Source organism: Coturnix japonica, chromosome 15, assembly GCF_054131305.1.
Source record: "Coturnix japonica strain WE chromosome 15, WE-NBRP24, whole genome shotgun sequence".
NCBI classification, from domain to species: domain Eukaryota; kingdom Metazoa; phylum Chordata; class Aves; order Galliformes; family Phasianidae; genus Coturnix; species Coturnix japonica.
The window spans coordinates 16,059,947-16,085,939 of record NC_140677.1 but is presented as its reverse complement, the minus strand read 5'-3'; the positions used below and the strand labels follow the sequence as shown (position 1 = coordinate 16,085,939).

The following is a 25,993-nucleotide window of genomic DNA, read 5'->3' as shown; positions in this document are numbered from 1 at the left end:
CCGGAAGCGTCGGTGCGGGCGGCGGTGCCGTTTCCTGCCCGGGACGCTGCGGAGCGGAGCGGAGCCATGACGCACCAGACCGGCATCCACGGTACGTTGGGCCGGGACGAACCGTCGGGTCCCGCCGCTCGTTCCCGGCTGTGCGGGGCGAGCAACGCGGGTTGTGCGGCCGGAGCGGGTCGGGGGGAGCGCGGCCGATCGGAGCGCGGTGCTGCGGGGGTTCGCGCATCCTTTGTCTCCTCGCGATGCCCGAACGCGGCTCGGTGCTGTTAAGGTGCCTCATATCGCTCCGTTACGCGATGGGGTCTGCGCAGCCTGCGGGGCCTTCCCTGCGATCCAGCACCGGGCACAGCGGTGCAGCCCCGCCGGGAGCCCAAAATCCAGCTGGGAGAAGGGTGGGAGCGGTGCGAGCCCACCGCTGTGCGTGCTGCCGGCCGCCGCAGGGCTGCGTTGTAAGCAGAACCAACGCCGGTCGTGCTGCCTATGGAATTGCCGTGTTGGAAGAAGGCCGGCTTAGGGGGAAGGATGTGTATGGAGACCCCCAGAGGCAGCCCCAAGGTTTGGGGGGGGGCACGGTGTGCATCTCCGTGGCGTTTCCCCCCTCTCTCACCTGACACCTCCTTGAGCAGCGTTAATCAGGACCGGAGGCACTGCATAATTGATGGAACCCAATTGATATGCGAGCAGAGGTGGCAAAGATGCCGGCCCTGGGCTATGCTGGGCGGGCTGTGCCAGCTCGCTGTGCCTTCCTCGTGGCTAATGCTTCTCTGGGAGCATGGAGAATTTAGGGTGAATTTAGGTGAACTGTTCCTTCACAGCACATTGTTCCCTTGGCTACAGGATGGCCAGGAGCATCCTTCCCTTTGGGTGCTCACGGAGCAGCAGTTGGGATGTGGTTTAATGCTCAGATGCTGCTCCTGCTTGGCCTGGCAGTGCTGGTGGCCTTCAGCCCTTGGGTTCTCATTCATTGCTTCCAAGCCTTAGGCTGCCACATTGAAGCTCAGGACCTCTTTGTGCTTTCCTCCAATTGCAACAACAACAAAACCAGAATCAAATCAGTGGGCACAGCGCTCTGAGCTCTTAGTGCAGGCAGGGTGCAATGCTGTGGCTGGGTTTGCTGTGTCCTGGTGCTTGAAACAGAGGTGGAAGAGAGGCATTGGTGTTGCACCACCACTCTTGCTCTTGACCTGTGCCAGCCCCAGCAAGGCAATCTCATCCCCTTCCCAAACTGCTTGGAAGCTGCTGGCTGGGCACATCAAGGGGTCCTTCATTCTCCCCCAGTCCTGGCACATTGGTCACCATAATTCCTTCCCCTGTCAACGAGCTGATTCACTCTAAGATGAGCACAGCAACGCTGCTGCTGCTTCCTCCCCCCTCTGGGAGTGCCTGAGCTGTTTGCTAACCATCTTCATGTGTTGTGGGTAACCCACCCAGCCTCAGCTGGCAGCCTGACTCACGGTGGCAGCTCGGAAGGGAGAATTTGATCTAAGCAGTGAGGGGAAGGCTGGCTGTGGGTGCCTTGGAAAGTCGGCTGACCTCCTTTCCCCGAGCAGCAGGAAGCAGGCGAGTGCCGGGCAGGGGGGGAGGAGCATCACACTGTGTGAGCTGACTTTGGGGAAGAAGATGAAGGGTCCCAGGGAGAGGGAGGTGATGGTGGTGCTTGGTGGCAGGAATGTTGGGTTGAAAACGTGTCTCAAAGGGTTTTTTCCATCTAGGATGTGACTTGCATGGGTAAGAATGAAGTGAGAGGTGAAGAAGGAGCAGGAAGTGGGGGGGGGATAGCGGTGTTGTAGCTGCTGAGCTGCCCCCTGCACATCCCCATTGGGAGCTGCTGGCTCTGCTCTGAGGTTGACTCTAATGAGAAGGAAGCTCCAGTAGGAAGATGGCCCTATTGGATGGACTGGGGGGGGGTCAGCATCCATGCAGGTGTTCCAAAACCATGGGGATGTGGCACTGAGGGACATGAGGGGGGAGGGTGGATGGTGGGACTTGGTGATCTTAGAGGTCTTTGCCAACCATAGAGATTCTGTGATTCCTTGGCTGTAGGTGCACTCTGCAGGCAATGGAGGAGTGGTGGTGATGGGGTTTCTGCTGAGAGATGGGAGGGGAAATGAAAACCTCCCTGCTGCTGTTGTCTGTGCAGGGAGCTGCTGCAGGGCTGGCCTGGAGGAGCTGATCCCCATCTGTGGGTAACGATTGCTGCTTCCAGCCTGGGCATCAGTGCTCTGGTTCCTGGCCTCGCTTTACAGCAAAGAGCAGACGTGCCCTGGGCATATGCAAAACACAAAGCAAACAGCCCCATGACTCAGAATGCACAGAGGCAGGCTCTGACCCTTGCAGAAGTTGCACTCGAGCTGTAATTTGGAGGATGTGCAAATAAGAAAAGCCTCTTAAAGTAGTGGAGAAGAGGAAGTCCCTTGGAAAGAGAGTGTTGAAAGCTTCTAAATGCAATGAGACCACTGCTGGTCTGATACCCAGAGTGAGACTGATTGGAGGTGTCAGGATAGGGGGGAGATGGCTTCCAAGCAGGCACATGGAAGCAAATGGCTCATGGGATGAGTGGCTGGAGGTTCCCAGACAAGGATGTGCAGATGTGCAGTGTGGGCTGAGATTCAGTGACATGAAATCCTCCTTCAGAATAGAGCCCAACATCAAAAGGTTGAAAGAACTGGGTTTGTCTAGCTTTGAGAAGAGAAGGCTCCAGGAAGACCTCATTGTGGCCTTCCAGTACTTGAAGGGAGTGTATAAACAGGAGGGGGAATGGCTGTTTACAAGGTTGGATAGTGATAGAACAAGGGGGAATGGTTTTAAACTGAGACAGGGGAGGTTGAGGTTGGATCTTAGGAGGAAGTTTTTCACCCAGAGGGTGGTGACACACTGGAACAGGTTGCCCAAGGAGGCTGTGGATGCCCCATCCCTGCAGGCATTCAAGGCCAGGCTGGATGTGGCTCTGGGCAGCCTGGGCTGCAGGTTGGTGACCCTGCACATGGATGATTGTTGTGGGCCTTTGCAACCCAGGCCATTCTGTGATTCTATGATCATGAACTGGAAGATGCTTTGGCTGTGTCCTCTCTTGCACCAGTTGTTCTTTTTTCCCCCCTTTCATTCTATTTTCTCATGCTGTCTATAGGTTTTTCACCAGAGAAAAGGCTGCCTACAAGGCCATGGTGAGAAATGCAATCTTCCCAGTGCCCAAAGCAGCCAGCCAAGCTGCAGGAGGGATTGGCCGCATGCAGTTGCCTCAGCTTGAGGATAGTGGCCAGAGGATGAAAGATTGATGGCTGAGGGTTCAGGTTTCGTGCCGGGAGGCCGAGGGGACGCAGCACGCTGAGCCAGGCATCTGTTTCAGGGGGCATGTATTATTGATCCTGGAGCTGTCAGCAGGGGATGAGTGGGAAGGCCCAGCAGGTGAGGGCTGCTTGCCCCCTCTGGACGCAGCCCCAGCTCCCTCTGTCTCGCATGGCCTGTGCCATTCTCCTTGCACGACACCAATCCCAAGGCTGTGTCAGCACCGTATAACCTTGCTGCAAGCCATGCTTCTGCCTTCACAACTGACTTTGCAATGCCACAAAGCCATTAACCAGCATTGGCTTGCCCCCGGTGTGACCCTTTCTGCAGAGCTGGTGGCCATGCACGCCGCTCTGCCTCTGTGGTGTTCTGCTTCCAAGTGAGTTTCATCCCATTTCTTTCTTTTCCAGCCTGTTCCTCCAACCTGCTGTGAGAACGGGGAGCTCTCCTTGTCCTCCAGCATTCACTTGCCTCTCCTGTAGCTTGGACGTGCTGATGTGGTGACTAGATCATCTGTGGAGATGTGGATTAAAGCCGAACCCACACTGGGTTTGGGGACCTCCTGCTGTGGGGTGGGTGCTGTGCACAGCCCTTCCATCCAGCACCCTTGGGCACTGACCCACCAAAATGCACCTGATCTGCCTTCCCCTGGCTGTGCCCCTTTGTCTCAGTTGTCACCTTCTTCCAGCAACCACAGCGTAGCATGGTGCCATGCTGCATCCAGGACCTGCCAGCAATGAGAACTTCCCCTGAGCACTGGGCCCACCCTCTGCAGCTCTCACTTCCACGCAGCTGCTCTGGGTTCATTACATTCAGGGCTCTCAGCCCCAGACTTGCATCCTGGGGACGCCCCTGCTGCCCGTGTCACCCCAGCCTCAGTGCTGCTCCCTCCTCCATCCCTCTCCTTTTCCTTTGGAGCAGGCTGGGGGCTCTCTGTTAATATTTCAGGCACGCAGACTGTCTCGTCGGGTCTGCTATGCCAATTAAGCAGTAATCATGCTGTAATGAAGCAGTTGCTGAGCTCATGCTGAAAGCCTTCACGGCTAGCATGTTCCTCTCCCTTGGCTCTGCACTGCAGGAGGCGGAAAGGAATGGCAAATGGAATTGCAAAGCCCCATCAGTGTTTTGTTGGTTGTTTTTTTATTGACTTCTGGGTTTTTTTCCTACATATTTCACCTTTAAGCTTGGAATATCCCAGCCCAACGTTGTTATTCCTGTTTGGGCAGCACAATGGCAAAGCGTAACACTCATTAGGACCCTTTGGCTCTCATGTTAGGTTTAGAAACATCTCTTTTTCTCCTCCTCTTCCGCCCTGGGAGAAACCTCTCGTATCTTCAGCAACCGCAGCAGCTGCCAGGAGGAAGCAGCCTGTCAGCAGGGGAAGGGCTAAAAATACCCTGCAGCCTCGGTGGGAGTGGGCTGAGTGCTGCTGGGGCCATGGGATGAGTGTGGTCCTATGTAATGCCTGGGTTTGGCTCTGAGCCTGAGGGCTTTTTCTCATCATTGCCTTCGCTCTGTGCAGAAGGTGCCCCAGGCTGGTGGGCCCTGGGCAGCTTGATGTGGTGGGGAGCAACCAGCCCATGGCAGGGCTTGAGGTTGAGGGGTCCCTTCCAATCCAGTCTATGCTGTGACTGAGAAGGCTTCAAGGTTAGGGAGAACCTCCAGACCTCTGCTGGGGGCAGCTCTTGAGATGGTGAAACAGATGCAGCTCAGATTTATCACATGAGAGGAAGGAACCGGTCTGCCCATCTGCTCCATTGGTAACCCCACAAACAGCAGCTCTCTGTGGGTTTTGCACTTTGGGGCTGCTGCGGGGAGCAGCAGGTTGCTTATCTTTGGTATTTGGTAATATTTGGTATTTCTAATAAGTGCTGGAGCTCTCTGCAGCTTTCAAGTCTCAGGGTGGGATCTTCCAAGCGGGATGCCCTGCAGTAAGCACCCTGCCTGGATTCCTCTTTAAAATGGGTGCATGCAGTGCAAGGCTGGAGCAGAACACACACAGCAGCATGGAAGGGTCTGTTCTAGGCTGTGCACTAATGTGCTGCCTCCCACAGAGCCTTGTCCTGGGTGGTTCTTACCTGCTCTCACCCCTGTGGCTCCTGGTGCTCTCTGACCCTGCAGATCCCCATTGACTACATCCATTGGGTGTGTTGTTGAGCTGCCATGTGGGTACCTGCCTGCAGCCACAGCTGATGGTCCGCTGTTCTTTCCCATCCAGAGGGCTCAGTTTCAAGCTGCTGCCTCCACTTAGAGCTCAGTGACCTGCAGCACTGGGGCTCAGCAGCATCCCCGCCTTTCCTGACATCTCCCAACCACCCAGCACACAAACCTGACTGTGCTGCAAAGTTAATAAACTTGTCACTTGAGCTCTGCCCGCAGCAGCCAAGCCATCATCTAAATTTGGGTGATTATGTTCACCCAGGCCAAGTATCAAGTTATCTGGATCACATGTGCTCCCAGCTGCTATTTAACTCTGAAGCCTCTGGGAGACGCAGCACTTTACTTCCCTTGATGAGGCCAGCTGTTTGGATTTCATATTATTTCTTATTATTATAACGTTTTGGCACCACTTGTTCTTTTCTCTCTTTTTTTTCTGGGCTGTTTGTAATTAAGATCCTGCCAAATTCTTTATCCCACACGGGACATTAGTGAGCAGCACCTGCTTTGGCCTTTAAATCTGATCGCAATGTTTCTGGTTCTTTCAGCCACCACAGAATTAAGGGACTTTTTTGCCAAAGCCCGGAATGGTTCGGTTCGGCTCATCAAGGTGATCATCGAGGAAGGTAAGCTCCATTTTTAAGTGCTTTGATTTCTGTTGTGTCAGCCCTGGATTTTCTCCTCTTTCCCTTTCTTTCCTCTTTGCTGGCCAAACGTGCTGGAAGAGGACTTGCATTTCTGGAGACGTCCAAAATCCAAGCAGGGTTTCTTGGCTCACAGCAGCATAGAGCTGTGGGTCCACGTGGAAACCAAGCCCAAAATTCAGGTGAGCTGCTGAGCAACTCTTGGCAACAACAGCCCCACAGCCTCTGCTGGGGCCACTCTGGGACACGCAATGACTTTGCATCCTGCTGACTTCACACCAGCTCTCCAGTGCCCCCAGTCCCAGCTCCTGCTCCTTCCTGTTGCTGTGGCACAGGGGGCTGCATGTTGCCCTGTTACATTTGGCCACCAAAAGGTGCTTTTGGCCTCCTTTTTTATCCAATAAGCAGGTGAAGCAAAGCACTGATTGAGCATCCCAGCAGGAACCTCTGAGGTGTAGGTTTTCCATCTGCTCAGCTTGGTACAATTGCATATGAATGACTTGCTTCTCACCGAGCAGTGTGGCACAGTCCTGCCATTGGGACTGCAGTGGCACCAGCTACCCTGGAGCTCAGCTGCCAACCTGTGCTTCCAACAACCATTTTTAGTCTCTGGTCATCTTTAGCCTTTAAAAAGCTGGTCCTTCTGTTAGGGATGAGTCAGATAAGCCCAGGCTGCAGTGCGGCTGTGAGGACTGCTGGCTCTAGATGCTGCTCCATGGGGACATTTTACTTACTATCAATGGAAATCATGTCCTCTTGCTTGGCAGAGCTTTGTGCTTTGGATCCCACCCTGCCACCATGTTGTCACCTCCGTGGTCTGTGCTCTGGCAATACCAGCCATGGTGCAGTTTCTGGCTTAACTACAGGAGCTAGGGAGGAAAATTTGCCCTAAAGGGATCAAATTGAACTGCAGAGAGTCGGTGGGAGGAAGCAGAACAAGCTGCAGAGCAAGCAAGGGCTAAAAAGTGTGATGCTGGAGGTAGTCCTATGGAGAATGCTGGTGCTGGTGCAGGCAGTTCAGCCTGGGGGACACCCGGATGCTGCAGGCTGCCGAGGGCACTGCTGTGGGCTGCTTAGTGCTGCTTCACCTGCAATGAATTACCTGGCATAGGTTGCCCTGTGTATGAGGTGCTGGGACATGCAGCAGATAGAAATGCCTTGGGGCTGCCTGGGTGTTTATCCAGGTGAAATCTGTTGGGATCTCTTAGATTTTGGGGCTTTCCTAAAAGACGAGTCCTCTTGCCTGTCTGCTTTGTGTTATTTAAGTGTACGTTGAGGTTTTGATGCTGCTTTTTCCTTTCTTTCTCCAAGCAGATGGTTTCATGGGAGATAAAGTATTTGCAGCACTTCTGAAAGCACAGGCTGGGGATGGTGTCTGTCTGGAGCAGGGCTGACAAAGCAGCTCTAGGCAAACTGCTTGTAGTCCTGCAGCTTTTTGAAGCCTCTTTTCTTCCTTGGGGTGGAGGAACATGATCTGAAAGCAGCTTTTGGACACAGGGTGTCCCACACTCCAGGGTCAGAGCCACAGCGAGTGCAAAACCTCACTGCTGTGCTTCAGGAACACAGAAACCTGCTGTCCTGCCTTGTGAGAGCTCTTCTGAGGAGGCTTTGGAGAGTGGCAAACCCTTCCTTCCTCTCTCTGATGTTTCTCTTTGTGACCATGCCTACTCTAGCATTTAAATCCCAGCCCTACACTGCCCAGCTTGCTGCTTCCAGCCCCATTGATGCTTGCGTAGCAGGGGAAAAAAATACCCTCTGGACACTTGAGATGCCACCACGTGTGTGAACTATGTAAATCCTTTCCAGAAGCCAGGGCTCTCTGGCAGCACGGCCTGCTGCAGGGGGACTTAACACAGACCCCTGGCTGCTTATCCCTCAAGCAAGTGCTTTTGTATCTCTGAGGATACAGGGAGTCTGATAAGATAAACTGAGCCTTGCCTTTGCATAACCCTCACTTTTCTTCCTTCTCTTTCCAGAACAGCTCGTTTTGGGAGCACACAAGGAGCTGGCCCGGCGCTGGGACATGGACTATGATGCCTTTGTGCTTCCCTTGCTGGACGAGCAGCAGCCGTGCTATGTGCTGTACCGCCTGGACAGCCAGAATGCCCAGGGCTACGAGTGGCTCTTCATCTCCTGGTCCCCTGATAACTCCCCGGTGAGCTCTGCTGTCCCAGGACTTGTGGTGTTTGGTTGGGAACAAGCTGGGCAGGTCTCCAAAGTCTTCCTTCAGTGGCTCCAGGATGTGTAATTGTAGGCCAGCAACGACACCTGCTGGCTCATAGGCTGATGTTGACATTGCTGTGGCTTGTGTCATTGGCCCCAGCATAACACAGGGACTATAAGCCTCAATGGCAGAGGGTTGGCTTGGTCCTCTGTGTCAGTCAAGGTGGTCTGGGGAGTGCTTGCACAAGTTCTTTTCTGAACAGGGTTTTGCAGTGCTAAAAGGTGAAGGGCACCCTGTACCCAGAGCAGCCTCCTGCTGCTGAGGTTAGGAAAGGACCCACGTGAAAACCAGGTGGTTGCAGCTTCCAGGTGCTTTGCAGCTCATAGTGCCAATTGCTACAGAGAGCTTTCTGCTCCCAAAGAGAATCTGGAGTCTCTGTCTCCGTTTTATTTGGTTTTGTTTATATGGTGTGTTTGTGTAATCAGAGCATCCCGTGGTTAGCAAGCACATGGACGTGACATTATTCCTTGTTGTGCTGCAGGGTTCCTGGAGCAAGCTGGCTCTCGGGGATGAGTCTCAAATGACAGCACCAGCTGTGGTTGTAGCTGCACATGGTGGGGGGGTGGCAGGCTGAGCTTGTAACCCAGAAGCTGAGCTTTGGGAAGGCAGAGCTGCAGGGCAGGAGGTGGCGATGACCATCATGTGGGTGACCAATGGGATGGAGGTGACACTCTCAGGTCTCCTGCTTCCTCCCCTGACCATGTCTGCTGTGTCCCTCCTCACACAGGTCAGGCTGAAGATGCTGTACGCTGCAACCAGAGCAACGGTGAAGAAAGAGTTTGGAGGGGGGCACATAAAGGATGAGATGTTTGGAACAGTTAAGGTACAGTCATGGTTCACATGGGGTTCTGTTCAATCTTTTGAGTTAAAACCTGAGCTCTGGGAACCTACCCAAGACTCCACTTGCTGCCATCCTGCCTCATGGCTGCAGTCAGGCTGTGGTCTCCTTTCTTCTTGCTGTTGTGCTCTCAAGCTTTGCTCTTTAAACAGGGGCTGCACAGCTGGTGGGATGGCCTGGATGGGCAGGGCTCAAATCAAGTGTGGTGTTTGCATGGAGGTGTCCAAGAGCACGACCCACACTGGTCATTCACATCAGTAGGGAGAGAGCCAGAGCTCAGGATCTCAGATCCAGGCTGGATTCATAGCCCTGCCCTGACTGCTCGGTGGTGGTAACTCCCTAATATTTCCTTTCTTATCCCCTGTCTGCAGGAGGATGTGTCCCTAAGTGGGTACCAGAAGCACGTATCATCCTGCTCTGCGCCCGCCCCGCTGACTGCAGCTGAGCAGGAGCTCCAGCAGATCCGCATCAATGAGGTGGGCATCCCATGGCACCCAGCCCCAGCGAGGTCTGGGGCTCAGCCTTTGGTGCAGAGGTGGCTTGTCCTTACAAAGCTCCCTTGTATGTGTGCTTTTTAGCTTGGTCCTGAACCTGTTTAAGTGACCTCATGGTCAAATTGATGATGTAAAGAGGAATTTGCAGACCCTTTTCCTCACTGGGATGTGAGCTTGGATATCTGCTTTGCGTGCTCTAATTAGCAATTAGGAGGCAGGTTGATCCTCAAGGCAGGCAGCAGGGTCAAATCTTTAGATAACAGGGTGAAACCCAGATCTGGGGTTGTATTTGAGGGCAAAACAGGAAGGATTCCAGCTCATATCTTGGTGGCAGCAATGTACCTTCCCATGTTCATCTGTGGTATGAGGGATACTGTGCCAAAGGGGAGAGGTTTTAGCCTGAATGTCTGGGGGTTAGCGATGGAAGGAGGTGTGGAAGTGGCTGGATGAGGCCAGGCAAAAGACTGCATCACAACAGTGGTCCTGCAGCAGCATGGGAGACTTGTGCCAACCTCTGTGTGATGCTGTGGAAACCCTGAGGCTGTGAAGGGGATCCCATGGGATGAGAGGACTGCTTAGAAACTGTGTTTGAAGGGGGGGGATTTGACTGGGGCATCACAGAAAGAGCATCCCTCTCTCTTCCTCCTGTGATGGGTCTGTGGGGCTCAGAGATGGATATGGAGCTTGGGAGACATGAAGCCAAGCAGCCTGGTTGGTGCATTTAGTGGCAAGGACAGGGCAGGGGCTGGTCTGGGGGCAGTGCCAACCCAGTGCACTGATGTTGTTGGTCTTCTCTTCCTCTCCTTTGCTTTTCCTTGCAATCTGGGAAGGGACCAACCAGCACCTGGCTTTTTTTCACAACAAGGGGCAAGAACCACATTTCTCAGTACTGCCTGAACCTTCCTTTCCTTGTAGAACTATGGAGTTTATTGCTTATCTTGCAGTATCACTGCTGAGCATGTGGTGACAGCCACTGGGTGGTGCTGGGCAGATATAATGAGTGGATCTGGGGCATACCACCAAAGGATGGTCTTCTAATAGGGCTTGGTATAATCATCCCGGCTCCCACCCAGGGCAGGGAATGGGCAGAATTTAGGCTGGAGAACCTAAGGTGACACCTTGGAGAAGAGAGAGCTAATGGTGCCTTGAGACAAGGCTCTGTGCTCCGCTGCTTACCTTGCAGTGACTTTGGGCTCTTATGGTCCTGCCCAGGCCTTGGCTTGTTGGTGTTGTAGCATTAAGTGCTTTTTCTTGGCTGTGTCTTGCAGGGTGAAGTGGCCCAGGTAAGTGTTGCTCGTGCTGCTTGTGTTCCCAGTGATCTGCTGTGCGCTGCTTCCCACTCTCCTGACTGCAAGAGGTGGCTCCCGAGTGAGTGAGCTGCCCGGGTTTGGTTTGGTTGGGTTTCATTTTAAAGCTACGCTGTCCCCTGTGTAAGCCTGAACCACAGCGAGTGGATGTTCTCATGAAGAAAGACAGAAAAATCACTATTTTGCCACTGAATGTAGTGTGAAGCACGTGGATGTTTGGGCTGCTGCAGGGTCTCTGTTGGCGCTGACATTATAGCAAGTTTCTGGAGCAGTGCAAAGCAGAGAGGGGCAATGGGAGCAGCTTTCAGCAGCCTGTACAGCAGTACCTCTGTCCTTGCCAGGACGTGCACATTGCTGCAGAAGCAGAGTGACAGTAACCTGTCTCCTTGCAGAGCACCAGGTGTGCTGCAGCACAAGGGCAGGAGGCTGCAGCAGTCATGTCTGCAGTGCTGGTGCTTTGCTGCTGGCTTGTGTTGGCTCTGCAGAACACTGGCACTTCCCCCTTTGTCCCCATCACCACAGCTGGGGGCAGAGAGCTCCGTATCCTTTGTAGCTGAAACATTGGCAGCATCTTCATGTGGGGTGACAAAATGGACACTGAGGACTTAGCAGCTCTGCTCTTTGGCTGTCTCTTTGTTAGTTCAGGACCCTGGGCTGTGTGAATCCACCGGCATTTTGGAAGTGACACAAGGGACACTGTTTCTTTAAAAGCTACCAAGTGCCTTGCAGTGCATGCTGTTGCCCCTTGCCTGGGATTGCTGCTGGTGGTGCATCTCTTAGCCCTCCCAAGTGCTGGAGGTGGGCAGGCTCAAACCGAGAGCTGTGGGATGCAGCGTGGCCGTCCCTGTGCAGAGCCTGGAAATGAGCCCAGTGAGTGTGGGTTTAAAAAGAGAAGGAGTAGGAAATGCCATGGGGAGGGCGTATGGCAGAGGTAGCAGGGCTGGGATGAGCTCTGGTCTGGGGAGCTTCCTGACTTCATCCCGCTTCATCCAGCATTGAAGCTCTTTGCTCATCTGCCCGGCATCATTTGGTTCTCAGTGCATTTACAGGGGAGAAACATGGGGGGTCTGGTGTTGGCAGTGGTAAATCCCACACCTCTGCAGGGGAGGAGGGGAAGGCAAACCTGAGCGCCCTCAGCATCTGTGTGTACTTGCCCTGTCTTTGGCTGTGGGAGTGCAGAGATCCTCATCTTCCTATACCCTCAGCTCTGGGCACTTTTCCCCCAAGCCTTTAGGGTAATCCCTCTATGAGAGGTTTCCTCTTTCTGAGGGAATTACCCCCATCCCTGTTGCTGTAACTCCTCCATCCCAACTTGGTTTGGGCAGACAGTAGGAGGCAGGGCAGGGCTGGTAATGTCCCTGGAGCTCCTGGGCTGTCACAATGGCCTTTCCCACAGCTGTGCCTAGGGCTGTCCCTCCCCAGCACTGACATTTCCCATGTCATTTTGTCACTCTCCATGCCTGCGCCCAGGACCTGCTTTCCCTGGCCTCCAACAGAGACATGGTAGGCCTGCACCCTCCCAGCATGCTGGTACCACCCCCCTCCTTGTTCCTAGACCCATCCCATTCCTGTGTGGGTGCCGTTGACGGTGTCTCCTCTCCCCCACCCACAGGATGCCTGCTCACAAGACTCGAGCACAGAGATGGTAGGCTGCTCCCCTGCCTGTGTTCTGCATGCTCTGCTCCCTTTGCCTCCTGCTGTGCCCAGTGGAGCTGAGCTCATCCCATGCTGGGCTCCCTAAAGCACCCCCCAGGGACCTGGTGTCTGAAGTCTGTGCTGGACTTGAGATGGGGTTTAGGTCACTCCTGGGGTTTATTCTACTTCAAGTTGGTGACGGGTGGGCTGCTCGTGTGTGTGATTTCCCTCCATTATCTCCATAGGAGGAAAAAAAAAAGAAAGAAGGGGGGGGGTGGGCACTGACATCTCCTAAACTGATCCCAGATGAAACCAGCACTTGGTGTGCAGTGTGCGGGTTGGCGCTGCTGTGTGCCTGGGGCAGCTGGGTGGGCTCAGGGGCAGCTCCTCCGCCATCGGCGTGACTCCGTCTCCCTGTATTCTATGGCAGATGGTGGGGGGCTGTTGCTGCTGCCCATCGCTGGTAGAGTACCCCAGCCCCGAGGAGGTATGCCGTGCCGCTGCGCGTCCTGCTCTCCTTTCACAGCCCTGTTTGGGGTGGAGGTGCCTGATGTGATGCAGCCTGTCCGTCTTTCTTCCTCTTTGCGCTGACTTTGGTCTCATGGAGAGGGCATTTGTTTGCTCCGCTGTGCAAAGTGGGGCCGCAGCCTCTGCTTTGGAGGGTGTGGTGTGAAAATGGGGCTTGTCTGAGCTGTGGGTTTCTGAATCTTTGCACCAGTGTGGGCAGCACCTGCAGGTGGCCTGAGATCCATGCAGCTGGATGCTGGGATTTCAAGGCTCCCTGCACATTGCAGTGAGGGAGGATGAGGTGAAGAGGCAGCAGTGTTGGTTGCAGCGCTCTGCCCTGTCCCCAGCTGGGAGTTCTCTTCATAGGATCACAGCATGGTTGGGTTGGAAGGGACCTCTCAGCCCCCACCCCTGCCATGGGCTGGCTGCTACCCAGCTCTGGCTGCCTGGGGCTCCTCCATGGGCTGGGGCACCTCCAGGGATGGGCACTCACAGCTCTGAGCAGCCGGTGCCACTGCAGCCCCGTGAGAAGCCTCAGTGGTGCTGAGGTTCAATGAGATGTTCTTTGCTGGGAGCAGTTATACAGGGGAGGAGAACAGAGCCGGGGGATGCACGAGCAGGGACAGACTCTGCTGGGTGATTCCTGTACATTGGAAAGCACCACAGCCATGAGGTTGGTGACATCCTAAATGTGAATGCTGTGCTCCCAGTGAGCCGTGTCCCAAGCACTGCCTCTGCCTGAGAGCTTTGCCAGCACTCATGCATTCACACATCAAACTCACAAGTTACTGGGTTAGGGCTGAGCAGGGCTCCTGACCCCAGGAGGGCACGGATGCCCCCAGCTGCCGCTCTGTGCCCTGACAAATGCAAGCATGAGGATGCACCTTCACCCTGGGGCAGCTGGAGATGGCACCTGGTCCATGACCACCCTGACACTCAGTGCTATTCCTGTTTGCAGGTGAAGACAGAGATCAGTGTGGAGAGCAAGCACCAGACCCTGCAGGGCCTGGCCTTCCCCCTGCAGCTGGATGCACAGCAGGCTATCCAGGCACTGAAACAGAAGAAAATCAACTACATCCAGCTGGTGAGTCCCTGGCACGGCTCCCCCTGCACCTTCAAGCACCCCTTGCTGTGGCACTTTGCTCTCTTTTGTCCCTTTTTGTCAACCAGAAGCTGGATCTGGAGCGGGAGACCATTGACCTGGTGCACACGAGCCCTACAGAGATCACTGACCTGCCCAAGAGGATCCCACAGGACTCTGCTCGCTACCACTTCTTCCTGTACAAGCACTCACACGAGGGAGACTACCTGGAGTCTGTTGGTGAGCAGCCCCTGGCTCTGCCCTTAGCAATGGTGTGGGGGGTGGGTCTGAGTGTATTCTCCTTGCTATGCTCCCTGCAAGGGGTGTCAGGAAGCCTTTGGGGCCCAGAGAATGTGGGGAATGCACAAATCAGTGTCTGAGCACTGGGGAGGATTTATGCAAGGGGCTGCTGAGTTGCAGAGTATGGCAGTGGGAGGGCCTGGACTCTGTGCTGAGCTTGTCAGGGCTCTTCAGCCTGAAAAAGCCCCAGAAAGCCAGGATCTGGCTGCTCCCCATCCATGTAACTGAGCAGCACTGAGCCTCGCTCCTCTCTCGCAGTGTTCATCTACTCCATGCCTGGGTATAAATGCAGCATCAAGGAGCGCATGCTCTACTCTAGCTGCAAGAGCCGGTTGCTCGACACCGTGGAGCAGGAGTTCTGTCTGGAGATAGCAAAGAAGGTGAGTCCCTGCCTCCTGGAGGTGACGGGGTTTTGACTTGGGTTTGGGGTTGTTTCACAGCAGCCTGGAGAAAAGGGGAACGGTGCTGCACTGATATCTCCAACCCAGCCCTATTGGGTGCCCTAATGTGGTTTTGGTGAGGTCTTCTATCCTGTGGGAGAGAATGGATTCCTCTGATTGAGACCTTTGGGAGTGAAATGATCTGAATCTTTGAATCATGTGGCGACAGCACTTCATGTGGTGGGCATATGGAGGCCCATTTGCTTCTGCACTTTGGGTCCTTGGTCCAAACCCACCAATGGCCTCAGGGCAGCCCTGAGGGAGCAGCGTTTTGGGATGAGAGGACAGCCAGGCATTGGGATGGGCTGCCCCAGCCCTGGAGGTGTATGGATGTGACATGGCTTGGTGATGGCACACTGTAGCTCAGGTTGGTGGATGGACTTGGTCATGAAGGCCTCCTCAACTCAGCTGATTCTCTGAAAGCTGCTAATACCCTGTATGGGAACTGTTGAGACTTGGCCTGAACCACTGATTGAGCACCTGGGGAAAGGACCCAGTCAGCCCTGGGAGCACAGGTGAAGGCAATTCAGCTGTGTGATAGGAAGGGCCTGGCTGCAACTCTCTTAGACTGCATTTAAGGGCTGATGCCACTGGGGAAGAATCTCTGGTTGGAGATCCCTCCCTTGTGGAGTTTTCCCTGCAAGCCCAGATCTTCAGAGAGAGATGAGCACTTTTCCTTCATAACATCATTCCATTCGTGCTGGTCCCTTTCTTGTTACACCTCCTGTATCACCATTCCACGGTGCTGACCTTTCTGATTGTAACACCCCCTGTTTCCATGTGCAGATTGAGATCGATGACGGCGCTGAGCTGACGGCAGAGTTCCTGTATGACGAGGTGCACCCCAAGCAGCACGCCTTCAAGCAGGCCTTCGCCAAGCCCAAGGGGCCCGTGGGGAAACGGGGACAGAAGAGGCTGATCAAAGGGCCAGGAGAGAACGGCGAGGACAGTTAGATCCAGAGGAGGCAGGGACAGGTGGTGAATGGACAGCATCCCCCTGACGTTTCCCAGCTTCCAACCCTTTGTTCCAGGCTTTTTTGCTGACCTGGGGATCTTTCCCTCCACCTCAGCCTTCCCCTCCCCTTCTTTTCCCTTTTTCATTCCTTTTTGAGCATCAGGACGGGCTGTTTCTCCCGGCGCAGAGCGGTGGGATGGGGACAGGCTGTGGGCGTTTGTGTTTCTTTCTCCATGTCCTTGTGTGAGCCTGGGGGCAACTGGGGAAGCATGGGAGCAGTAGGACCGTGTCCCCAGCCTACTCTGGTCCCAGCTGCAGCTTTCTCTTGGTTTACCTGTACTGAGAGAAGGACTCACTCACCTATGAGCTGCTCTATGCAAAGGAAGGACCTGGCACCTGGTGTTGATTTAATAGCAGATAACATTAAATGCTTCTTTTCCTCCTCCCTCTTCCTACAGCCTCTGCTCAGCAGAGCCCCACTGTGCAAGTCCTATGGCTGCCCAAACCCTTCCAGGCTGCAGCCCAGCCCCATCCCTGCAGGGGGGACTTTGCTGCTGCAGCCCCAGCACCTGGCAGGAGCATTTGTCCCAGGTGAGAGATGGCCCCTTGTTCTATCTGGATTTGCCTTTTGGGGAGTACAGATGCTTCCCCCTTCCCTTCTCACTCTCAGCGGTCATACAGAGCATCCTCATAGCCGGGGCCCTGGACATGCAAGCAGCAGCTGTCTGGTTCCTGATGCTGCTGGTGGCTTCCCATACAGCCACTCTGTGCTGCTCCCACCCAGCTCTAGGTCCCTGTGCCTCTTGGGCTGGGCTGGCTGTGAAGCCCCTTGGGTCTGAGCCTGGTCCTCGGGGCCACTGGGGCACAGGGATGTAGCTCAGCGGACTTTGAAGTCAGTTTTTCACGGACATGGGAGGAGGGAGGGCAGCACCCAGCTCTGCTTTGGTCCAGTCTTGGCACAGGGCAAGGTCTGAGCTCCACCCGACTTTGGAGAAAGGTTACTGTGCCTGTTGGCATTATTTGGATCCTGTTTCTGGCCCACCAAGGACTGCCTTTTCCCTTGGAGGGAGCTGTTACAGCCCTGCCTCAGCCCTGCGGCTGGGTTAGAGACAGGAGCCAGAACCCATTTCAAGCCACCCCTGTCCCCTGTGCTGTCTGTCGTTGTACTTCATCCTCCCCTATAAGCTTCATCCCCATCTCTGTGCTTTTATCAGCACAGGGGTGCCTCAGTGTTTGTAGTGTGATTGCAAGGCAGGGGTTGGGGCTGGCCTGACTGCTCCATTAATTCTTAGTGTTGTCATCTGTGGGACGAACCTCTGGTCCAGGCTGGCACCCAAGTGAGAGAGGGGGGTGGCTGGACATTGCCCTTGGCAAGGAAAAGGGGGTGGGAAATGGGATAAAGCCCTGAGCCCCTGGAAGGCCACCCCCCCCAGGGAAGGCCAGCTGGGGCTCAATTGAGCTCACAGCATAGAGGATATCGCTGACCACCAAGGGCTGTTCCCAGGGGCTCAGTGGGAATTGGCTTCTCTTAGAGGGTCTGGGAAGGAGAGCACCTTGCTGCTGGGTACCAGCAAGGCCTGCTTCCCCCACACCCCTGGGCAATGGTAACACCAGGGCTGCTCCTGTGCCCTTCCCAGCTCACTGGTGAATGTGCCGATGTTGCCTTGACCATGTTGGGGTGCCCCAGGGAGGGGGGTGTGAAGCCTGGGGGGAGCAGAGCACACTGTACTGAATGCTGTATTTTCTAAAGAATAAAGTATTTTTAAAGCAGTCTGCTGCCCTGCTGCTCTCTGGGGGCTTCTGTGGTCCCAGCATTTGGGTATTTATGGGGGTATCCATGGGTCACCCTCAGCTGTGCATCTACACCCATTGCCAAGGTGTGCTTTTCTTTGCATTCAGGATGTTTTACTGCACTTTGCACTTCCAGGAGTAGTGTAAATAATGGGTTGAGAAACAAGGGATATGCAATTAGGGCTATGCAACACTCAGCTGCATGAGCTCTGTTGCCCCTATTGGTCAACAGGCAGATCTTAGCAGCGCTTTCACACTTAAAACATCTTTTACCAATTACTTCCTCTATTATTTTCCAGAAACCAAAGTCGTGCTTATATAACCACCGGTAGTTACACAACCCCCCATTCCAGCTTTGTTTGCTGGGAAACAATCTGTGTTTGGTTTTTCATTCTTTGTCCTTTTTCAATGGGGAGAAATGCCTCATTTCCACGTGCCGTTGGCTTTGTCACTCTTTGCAGCTTCGATGGTTGCCCCTGTTCACCTCTCACTGCACTCCGGCCCTGCCTTCAGCCCTTGCTTAGCTTGGGGAATGCACCACAGCAGCTGTGAGCAAGTGCAGAGGCACTGAACATCACACACAGGCTCACTGTGCTCCTGGCCTTGCAAACACATCGTGCTGCTTGGGATGCTCTTCTAGGAAAGGCTTTTCCATCAGCATCTCCAGTTACAGCCTCACTGCTGATGAGAAAAGAGCTTGCAGTGGCTCTTGTTTTTTCCTCCCAGAAGCACTGGAAGATTCCTAAGAACAATTAGTGCCACAGCAAGGGAAAGATAAGCTCTTCGGAGCAGCAAAGCAATGCTTGTTTGCCCCATAATCAGTGGGCAGAGATGATGGCTTTGCTCCAGTTTGTGGCTGTTTGCAACATTAGAATGGACCCTCATGGCAACCTCACAGCCTGCAGCCCTACCAGCAGTGGTGCACTGGCTTCCTACATGCCGAGTGAAGCACCCAGAGGAGCCGTGCAAGAGACTTGTGGAAACAAGCCTGCAGCAGTTACAGGACATGCCTGTGCATGAAGGAAGCAGTGCAGCACTTTGCCCAGGCCTTCATGCTAGTATCGCCTTCTCAATGCATACATACACCCAAAGAATTACTTCCCCCTGACTCCACTATGCATGACAGCTTCGAACAGGCCTGTTAACCAATTTGCCATGCAAATTTCCTCAAAGGTTGCAAAAGCAGCAGTGTCAGACCTGCCCAAGACCTGAATGATTAAAGACCAGTCACTGACAAGCAGTTTTTCCACTGAAGGTGAGCTCAGAGACTCAGGAATGCAGACTTAGTGGGACTCTGCCAACCATGAGCAACCTCCCATCTCCTACCCAGACAGGGGTAAGCAGGGTTAGATGCCCACAGAGCACAAGCATGAAGGAAGAACAAAGCCAGACTGAGGAACACCCAATATCACTAAATCTTCTCTTTCCATAATAAACCTACACCTCATAAAGAAGTAGGAAACTCACTGAAAAGAGTCCAGCTGACAGTTGGTGTAGAGCACCTTTAATTCAATGGGATGCCCTTCTAACCTCTGATACTTCATCTTGTGGAGGCTAAATAGAAACGAAGCAAAAACACAAGTGGGCAGGGGCTCCAGAAATTTATTCTCAGAGCGTAGTGCTTTAACTATGATTAAAATGCTTATTAAGTAATTTAAAAATGCTACTGATTGGATATGAGAACTAGATAAGAATAAGATGAACACCATTACTTTCATGCACTGACAGATACTAGTTTGCTCATGCCACTGAAGTAGGATCTTTCCCTTTCACTCATCACTTCGAAGTGGAGAGGTCTTCTGCAGAAGTTGCATTCAGCTGATGAGTGTGGCTTCAGCTCCAGCCCAACATCCTTCCATGTAGCCAGCAGCTTTTCTGTTATGAACAAGGAAACACACCAAGATCACATCTCAGAACATCGGATTTCTTCAGCCAAAGAGAACTGACAGAACATTTATCCCAGGAAAGAAAGGACTGTTTAGGACATAAATCACCTCTAGAATGATGCAACAGGGCTGCAGTTAATCTTCTCTTGTTAAGGTTGTGGTTGTTTGGACAACATACAAGCAGCCCCAGCAGGAGTGACTGGGACAGAAGTGGCTGGATGTAGGAATGCACTGGGAGAGCACAGTATTCTAGGTCAGCCTGTTGGCTTTCACTGCTCATGCTCATGTTAGTCACACAAGTGTAGGACATAAGAGCTGCTGCAAGCATTATCCAGCTGATACCATTTAAAATTTAATCATTTCCTAAGTCTTATCTTTACCTTAAAGATTGCATAAGCAGCCCAGTCTTTTTGTCTTACTAAAGCATGAATCTACTCACCAAGGAAATAACTCATCATCTGAGGGGTGTGGTGAGGTGTAGGAGCAATACGTAGCAGCTCTTCTCCACGAGGAACTGTGGGGTAGTTGATGGCTTGGACATAGATGCTGTGCTGGCTCATCAGCTTGTCACAGATCTCTGTATTTTTAGCAGCATCTGCAACCTGAAATTCCAAAGTTTAAGTTTCAGTATCAACCAGAACATGAAAAGTAGCAGAAGTTGTCAGCCTAATTCCATCAGCCACAGGAGTCAAACACGACAAGCCTCCCTTACACCCACTAAATAGGATATCCATCAGACATAGGAACTGAGAGCTTCCCCTCTAGAGCCCTCTGCAGCCTCAGCAGGTAATTGTTTGTACCCAAGTTTTTTCTACTGGCTTGTTTCTAGCATCTATGTCTCATCTATACTTTCAGACCATGAGTTTCATACACTATCATTTTACTTCACAACATTTATAGTGGGCTGAAGTCAACTTACAGCCTTTATGACATGAAAGGTAAGCCAGACTCACAGCATGTAAGAGGACAGAGCTTGAATTTCATGAGTATTTATTAATACTGGGAAACAATCTGACCACAACCACAGGCACCAAGGACCTCTATCAGAGATCTTAAACACTCACCCTTATTGGAATGATGTGACTTGGGCAGTGTACTACAGGAAGCCCTGCGTCCATCAGCATCTGTCTCATAAGCTTCACATTGCGTTGGTGCTGGCGCCTCAAGATTTGTCCCTCAGCACTTTTCAGAGTTCGGACAGATTCGAGGGCACCAGCCAGGAGCATGGGTGGCAGGGATGTAGTGAAAATGAAACCAGCAGCATACGAACGGACAGTGTCTATCAGAGCACTTGTACTGGAGATGTATCCACCCACACAGCCAAAGGCCTTACCTAAAAAACAATACAGAAATCACAAGTGTAAGTAACCCAAGCTTCTTCCTTCCACCCATTGGAATGGTTGGGAGTGTGTGGTAGGCAACCATCTCAGCCCCTCCCTCTCATCTCACCTGCACTTTGCACATGCTGCAGCTTTGTCTCTAAACCAATCCTCATAACACCTGAGTTCCTACACAGCAAGGATAGTCCTGGATCACATCAAACACCCACCTTCTGATTTGGGGAAGACCTCAGAAGCACAGACTGTGGTAATGACCCGAGAAGATCAACACTAAGTCTCTCAGCAGATTACTTTAAATCTGCTCCAGAGATGCTGGAAATAGCCTGCACTCCTTAGGAGCATGCATGGTGGTTAGTCTGCGTGATCAGTGCTTACTTCCCAAATAGGGGGATGCTCTGGTACTCAAGCAGAGCCACACACAAAACCTGAGCATTGAGGGTCACATCCTAATGAAAACAGAAGCACTCATGAAGCTGTAAGAGCTGGAGCCACTAACTCCCCTACTAAGTTTTATTTATGTTTTAGGTGCTGTTTAAACAACTTTCCCATTTGCAGCAGTAAACTCACTGCCAAGCCTGCATTCTCCTCAGATAATAGCAGTTGCTTCAGCTCTTGCCAAGCCTTTTTACGTAACCCCCCCATCTCAGGTTTCTGGATTAGGAACACTCCATTTCACATAAAGAACTACATACAGAGTGCTACCCTGCTAGATTTCTCACCTGAATTGACTCGGGACTCTTTCTTTTTTACTAGCTCATTTAAAACAAGAATGCTAACCTAAAAGATTTAAGACAAAGTAAGTAGCTTAACAAATGCTTTCCAAACTGGGACATACTTAAATCCTTTGGGCTTTCTGAAAAATACTAAACCCCCCTCCTCCATAAACCCTTAGCAAGTTCATTTGAATAGACAGATTTTGACTTAACCCACTTAATTTGGCTGCTCAGAAGCTTTGCTGCCTTTGAATATGTAAGCTTCTGTGAAAGCGTGCATACCAAGAGTTCCAGAGATGATGTCCATCTTGTGCATGACTCCATCGCGGTCCCCTATCCCACCACCTCGAGCTCCATACAGCCCCACAGCGTGCACTTCATCCACAAAAGTGATTGCCCCGTGCTCGTGAGCCACGTCACACAGCTCTTCCAGAGGGCAGACAGCACCTACAGACCAAAGAAGCAGAATGCAGTTGAGGATCCCCCTGCACTCCACTTGGACAAACATTACACTTTAAACACTCATAGCTTTCAGACCCAAAATACAGATCTCAGTACTGGCTAAGCTGGAAAAAGAGAGCAGCCCATGTCACCTTACCATCCATAGAATGCACAGTTTCAAATGCAACAATTTTAGGGGTAGACGGATCAGACTTCTTCAATAGCTCTCGAAGATGGTTGACATCGTTATGGCGAAAGATGTGTTTTGGCACCCTGCTGTTTCGAATGCCCTGGATCATGGAGGCATGGTTTCCAGAATCAGAGTAGATCTCACAACCTGAGGGAACAACCCAGTCACACATCAAGTACAGAAAGCATCATCTGATGCCCAGCAGCATCTGATACATCATCTGTACTCAAAGAGCAAGGGGAGCAAGTTCCAGAAAGGAATGCCTTCAATCAGAAGGGCAGGTCATGAAGCAAGAATGTAAAGCCTATATTAGGTTCATATTAGTTTAAACACCTGAGATTAAGAAGAACCTCCTGTATTTTCTAAGTTCTTAATATCTTGTGCAAGAACTTCTAAAGTTGAAAGAAACCCCTCCTGAACCACACTGAAGGGCTAGAAAAATTCACACCCACAAGTAGGAGGACACTGAGCTCCTCCTGCCTAATTCTCAAGTGGCATTTAAGTGAGGGATCAGAAAATTCTGTGCTTTTTCCTCCAATTCATTCTGCAGTAAATAGCTCCTGGGGCTCAGGCTCAGTACCACGATTTGAAGGAGCTGAACATAATTTGAATGTAGCACTTGACACTGGGTACAATGAGCCTCCACTCTGAGCAGACACCTGGAAAGCATTCTCTCAGCTGATTAGAACATGGCTGTGCTTGGCAGCAAATACAAGATAGAGCTTATTCTCACCTGGCAGCATTTTAGCAAGAGTGAAGAGGGTGGAATCATTGGCTACAAAGCAAGATGAGAACAACAAGGCTGCATCTTTTCCATGAAGATCAGCCAGTTCTTTTTCCAAGTCAACGTGAAATTTGCTTGTTCCTGAAATATTTCTTGTGCCTCCTGCTCCAGCACCATGTTGTTTCAGTGTATCCCTACAAAGGGCCCAAAAAGATACATCAGTGATACTAACATTCAACTGTTACAGAGATGAATATGTACTGAAGTACCTTCAGCAGTGACCCTTAAGTCATCTTAAAATGGAAGGACTGCAAAAAGCTGCTGTTAGCTTTAAAGGTCTTCGAACAATCTGCATAACTCAGGGTTTCACTGAACTAAGGAATCAGTTACTGGGAATAGTTGCAACACACCATCCAGTCTAACTGGTAATGGTTGGGGTTTCAGAGGAAATGAAGGGCAAGGACTGACAAGTAAATTCTGCAGCCCCGACACCAAATATGAAGTTACCTGCACTAGCTGAAGAGTGGAGCATAACCTTAATTATACCAAGAATACTATCAGAAGCAGCTTATGTAGCATAACGCAATCAATTCTTCAGAAGTCTGCCTAGAGAAGCTCCTGCAGAGCAACCCCTAAACTGAATGCATCTCTTAAGAATGCAGCCCTACTCACATCACTGCTCCGCACACACGAGGGTGACGACTCATGCCCAGGTAATCATTGCTGCACCAGACAGACACCTCCTTCTTGGTGATCAGGGAGTCAGAGTAGTCATCTGCCATGGGAAAGATCTGTGCCTTTCGGTTCACCGTTTTGAACACTCTGTAGGTATGATCCTTCTTCTTTTCATCTATCTTCTTCTCAAAGAACTGATCATACTGGAAGGTGGATACAGCTGAAATGAAACAAAAAGACTTCAGCACACAGGGGAAAAAAGTAATCACAAGGGAACAGACCTGAGAGGGTATTGCCAGGTAGTCTTACATTTGGGCAAGTTATCCTGAAGCAGATGAGACACACTTTCAGGCCTTTGCTTCAGCATAATATCCTTAAACTTCTTGAGCAAGCCACTCTGCTCTTCTCCCTCAGCCTCAGCATTCCTCACCACGGAATTAGTTGGTATTTTGGCAAATTCTTTACCTACAGACATCATAATGGATTACAGTGAGCTAATCAGTTTGAAATAGAGGTGTTTAAGTTGAATTCAGCCATTGCACTGGTCAGTCATTTGGATGAGAAAGGTTTGTTTCCCTTTTTGTCCCATACAATGCAACCACACCACCACATGTATTGCCTTACAACACATTCGGTTCATATCATGACTCAGAGCCCCATCCTACAGAGCTACAGCACTCATCTGAACAAACTGGTACATAGCTAACTGAAGGCAGAGTTCTAACTGGCAGCTTCCTTTCCACCTCCAGAACTAAAAAGGAGAAAACAGGCTTCCTTTTGGAGGTGCATGGCAAGGTTTTATTGACACTGGTGAAAAGTTTCTTCCTTGAAGGACAGCATTTCTGCACCAGGATTGCAAGTCAGCCAACACCCTTCAGTTCTACAGAATAAAGAGCTGCTGCTCACTTGCTTTCCAGCTTAGATTTGTAATGCAGTATCCTGACCCTGTTTCTTCTATGTACCTACCACCCTTGTCTATAACAGCACTGTGGTAAAGCTCTCTTGTCCCGGCAGCCTGCTTAGGGTAAAAAAGAACCACTTCACACACTTTGAACCAGGGTATCAAACTACAGCATACAGGACTTCTGAATGATGATCACCCATGGCAATGACTGCACAATACTGCAGGCACACCATTAATACCTGCATTCTACAACTTTCTATTGCTATTTGCCATAACCTTATCTACATAAGGTATTCAATGACTGCTACACTTGGCATGGGGCAGAAGAAAATCAAGTACCAAAGGCTCTCAGAAGGAACCAATGCATACCATACATACCTTTCCTGTCCACCTGCACTTCCTTCACATCCTCCTGCAGTTCCAAGCTGGCTTTGCAGAAGACATTGCTGCTCTTGTGATTCATCTGAGCTGCCAGGAACGGGCATTTAGTGGCAGAGTTCTGACCAGCAGCAGCAGCGGGTGGGTGGCCAGCAGGAGGCTGTGACCCATCTGTGTTCTGCTGGGTTTTTTTGGCCTCTGGGGAGGGCAGAGAGAAAGGAAAGCAATTCGGGTTTATCATTTTAATAGCTACTTCAGCTTTTCTGCATACTTCTCACATAGCACAAGTCATTCAGAGTGACTTAACTGGGCATTCATGTGTTATTTACATAAGAAATGCTAATGATACCCAAGGAGGGGCTGACTTTGGATGCTATGCACTATTCTGAGGTCCAAATCCCTCACTTACCTTTAAAAGGGAGATTCCTACTCCAAACACTCGCAGTTCTCAGCCACCAGCAGCTGCTTCACCCCAACCCTCAGCACCAGGAGAGGCTCCCCAGGGTGTGATACAGCCCCATATGAGCCCATAGCAGCCTCAGGCTTTGGCCCCAACCCAGCTGTGCCCACAGCAGAGTCACCCCCACTCAATGACCGCTGGGTTTCAAAGCATTAAGCGACACTGAGCTAATGCACACAGCACAGCGGGGCCTACTCACCCGGCTGGGCCTCAGGGGTCTCCTCCGCCTGCTGCCCGCGGGCTGCGGAGGTAGCGAGGCCTCGCGGGGCCGCCTCCATCATTTTAGGGCAGTGCTGGGCGTAGATGAGCAGGGAAGGGCCGGCTTTCTGCAGGAAGGCCTGAGAGACCCGGGCCAGGAACGGGCAGCGCCGAACCACCGCCTCCATCCTGCCTTCCTCCTCCTTGCTGCCGCAGCTACAGCCGGACGGAAGTGACGTCACGCAGCTGTCACCTCGCGGCGGGCGAAAGGCGAACTGCGGCCCAGCGCGCTGCGGACGCCCTTATATAGGGCTACGGGCACGCGCATGCGCACTGAGGGCACGTATGCCCCGCCCATAAGGGGAGGGGCTTAATGTGAGTGGGCGGGGTTTGTGCTGCGCTCCGAGATGTGATTGGTCCAAG

At 52.1% G+C, this 25,993-nt stretch overlaps 2 protein-coding genes across 6 annotated transcripts; one reads left to right on the top strand and one right to left on the bottom strand.

Moving 5' to 3' along the window:
- Positions 1 to 11: 11 nt before the first annotated feature.
- On the top strand, positions 12 to 17,640 carry TWF2 (twinfilin actin binding protein 2). 4 transcript variants are annotated; one of them, XM_085517120.1, is made up of 11 exons: positions 12 to 91; positions 3,131 to 3,167; positions 3,699 to 3,860; positions 5,994 to 6,071; positions 8,066 to 8,244; positions 9,041 to 9,136; positions 9,523 to 9,627; positions 14,053 to 14,178; positions 14,265 to 14,415; positions 14,734 to 14,855; positions 15,702 to 17,640. In XM_085517120.1, the coding sequence occupies exons 5-11, from the start codon at positions 8,113 to 8,115 to the stop codon at positions 15,867 to 15,869; spliced, it is 900 nt and encodes a 299-aa protein (XP_085373246.1). In that variant the 5' UTR covers positions 12 to 91; positions 3,131 to 3,167; positions 3,699 to 3,860; positions 5,994 to 6,071; positions 8,066 to 8,112; the 3' UTR covers positions 15,870 to 17,640. The 4 variants fall into 4 exon arrangements, with proteins under 4 accessions (XP_085373246.1, XP_085373244.1, XP_015730104.1 ...); XM_085517118.1 differs by lacking the exon at positions 3,131 to 3,167; XM_085517119.1 differs by lacking the exons at positions 12 to 91; positions 3,131 to 3,167 and adding an exon at positions 3,355 to 3,408.
- A 1,606-nt stretch (positions 17,641 to 19,246) lies between these two features.
- Positions 19,247 to 25,790, bottom strand: ALAS1 (5'-aminolevulinate synthase 1). Of its 2 annotated transcripts, XM_015874610.3 has the most exons (10): positions 25,572 to 25,790; positions 24,913 to 25,110; positions 23,940 to 24,095; positions 23,628 to 23,850; positions 22,965 to 23,149; positions 22,199 to 22,378; positions 21,883 to 22,047; positions 20,612 to 20,880; positions 19,987 to 20,149; positions 19,247 to 19,536 (listed from the first exon to the last, which is right to left on the bottom strand). In XM_015874610.3, exons 1-10 carry the CDS (start codon positions 25,756 to 25,758, stop codon positions 19,376 to 19,378), a joined length of 1,887 nt encoding a protein of 628 aa, XP_015730096.2. In that variant the 5' UTR covers positions 25,759 to 25,790; the 3' UTR covers positions 19,247 to 19,375. The 2 variants fall into 2 exon arrangements, with proteins under 2 accessions (XP_015730096.2, XP_015730097.2); XM_015874611.3 differs by lacking the exon at positions 23,940 to 24,095.
- Between the last annotated feature and the right edge of the window lie 203 nt (positions 25,791 to 25,993).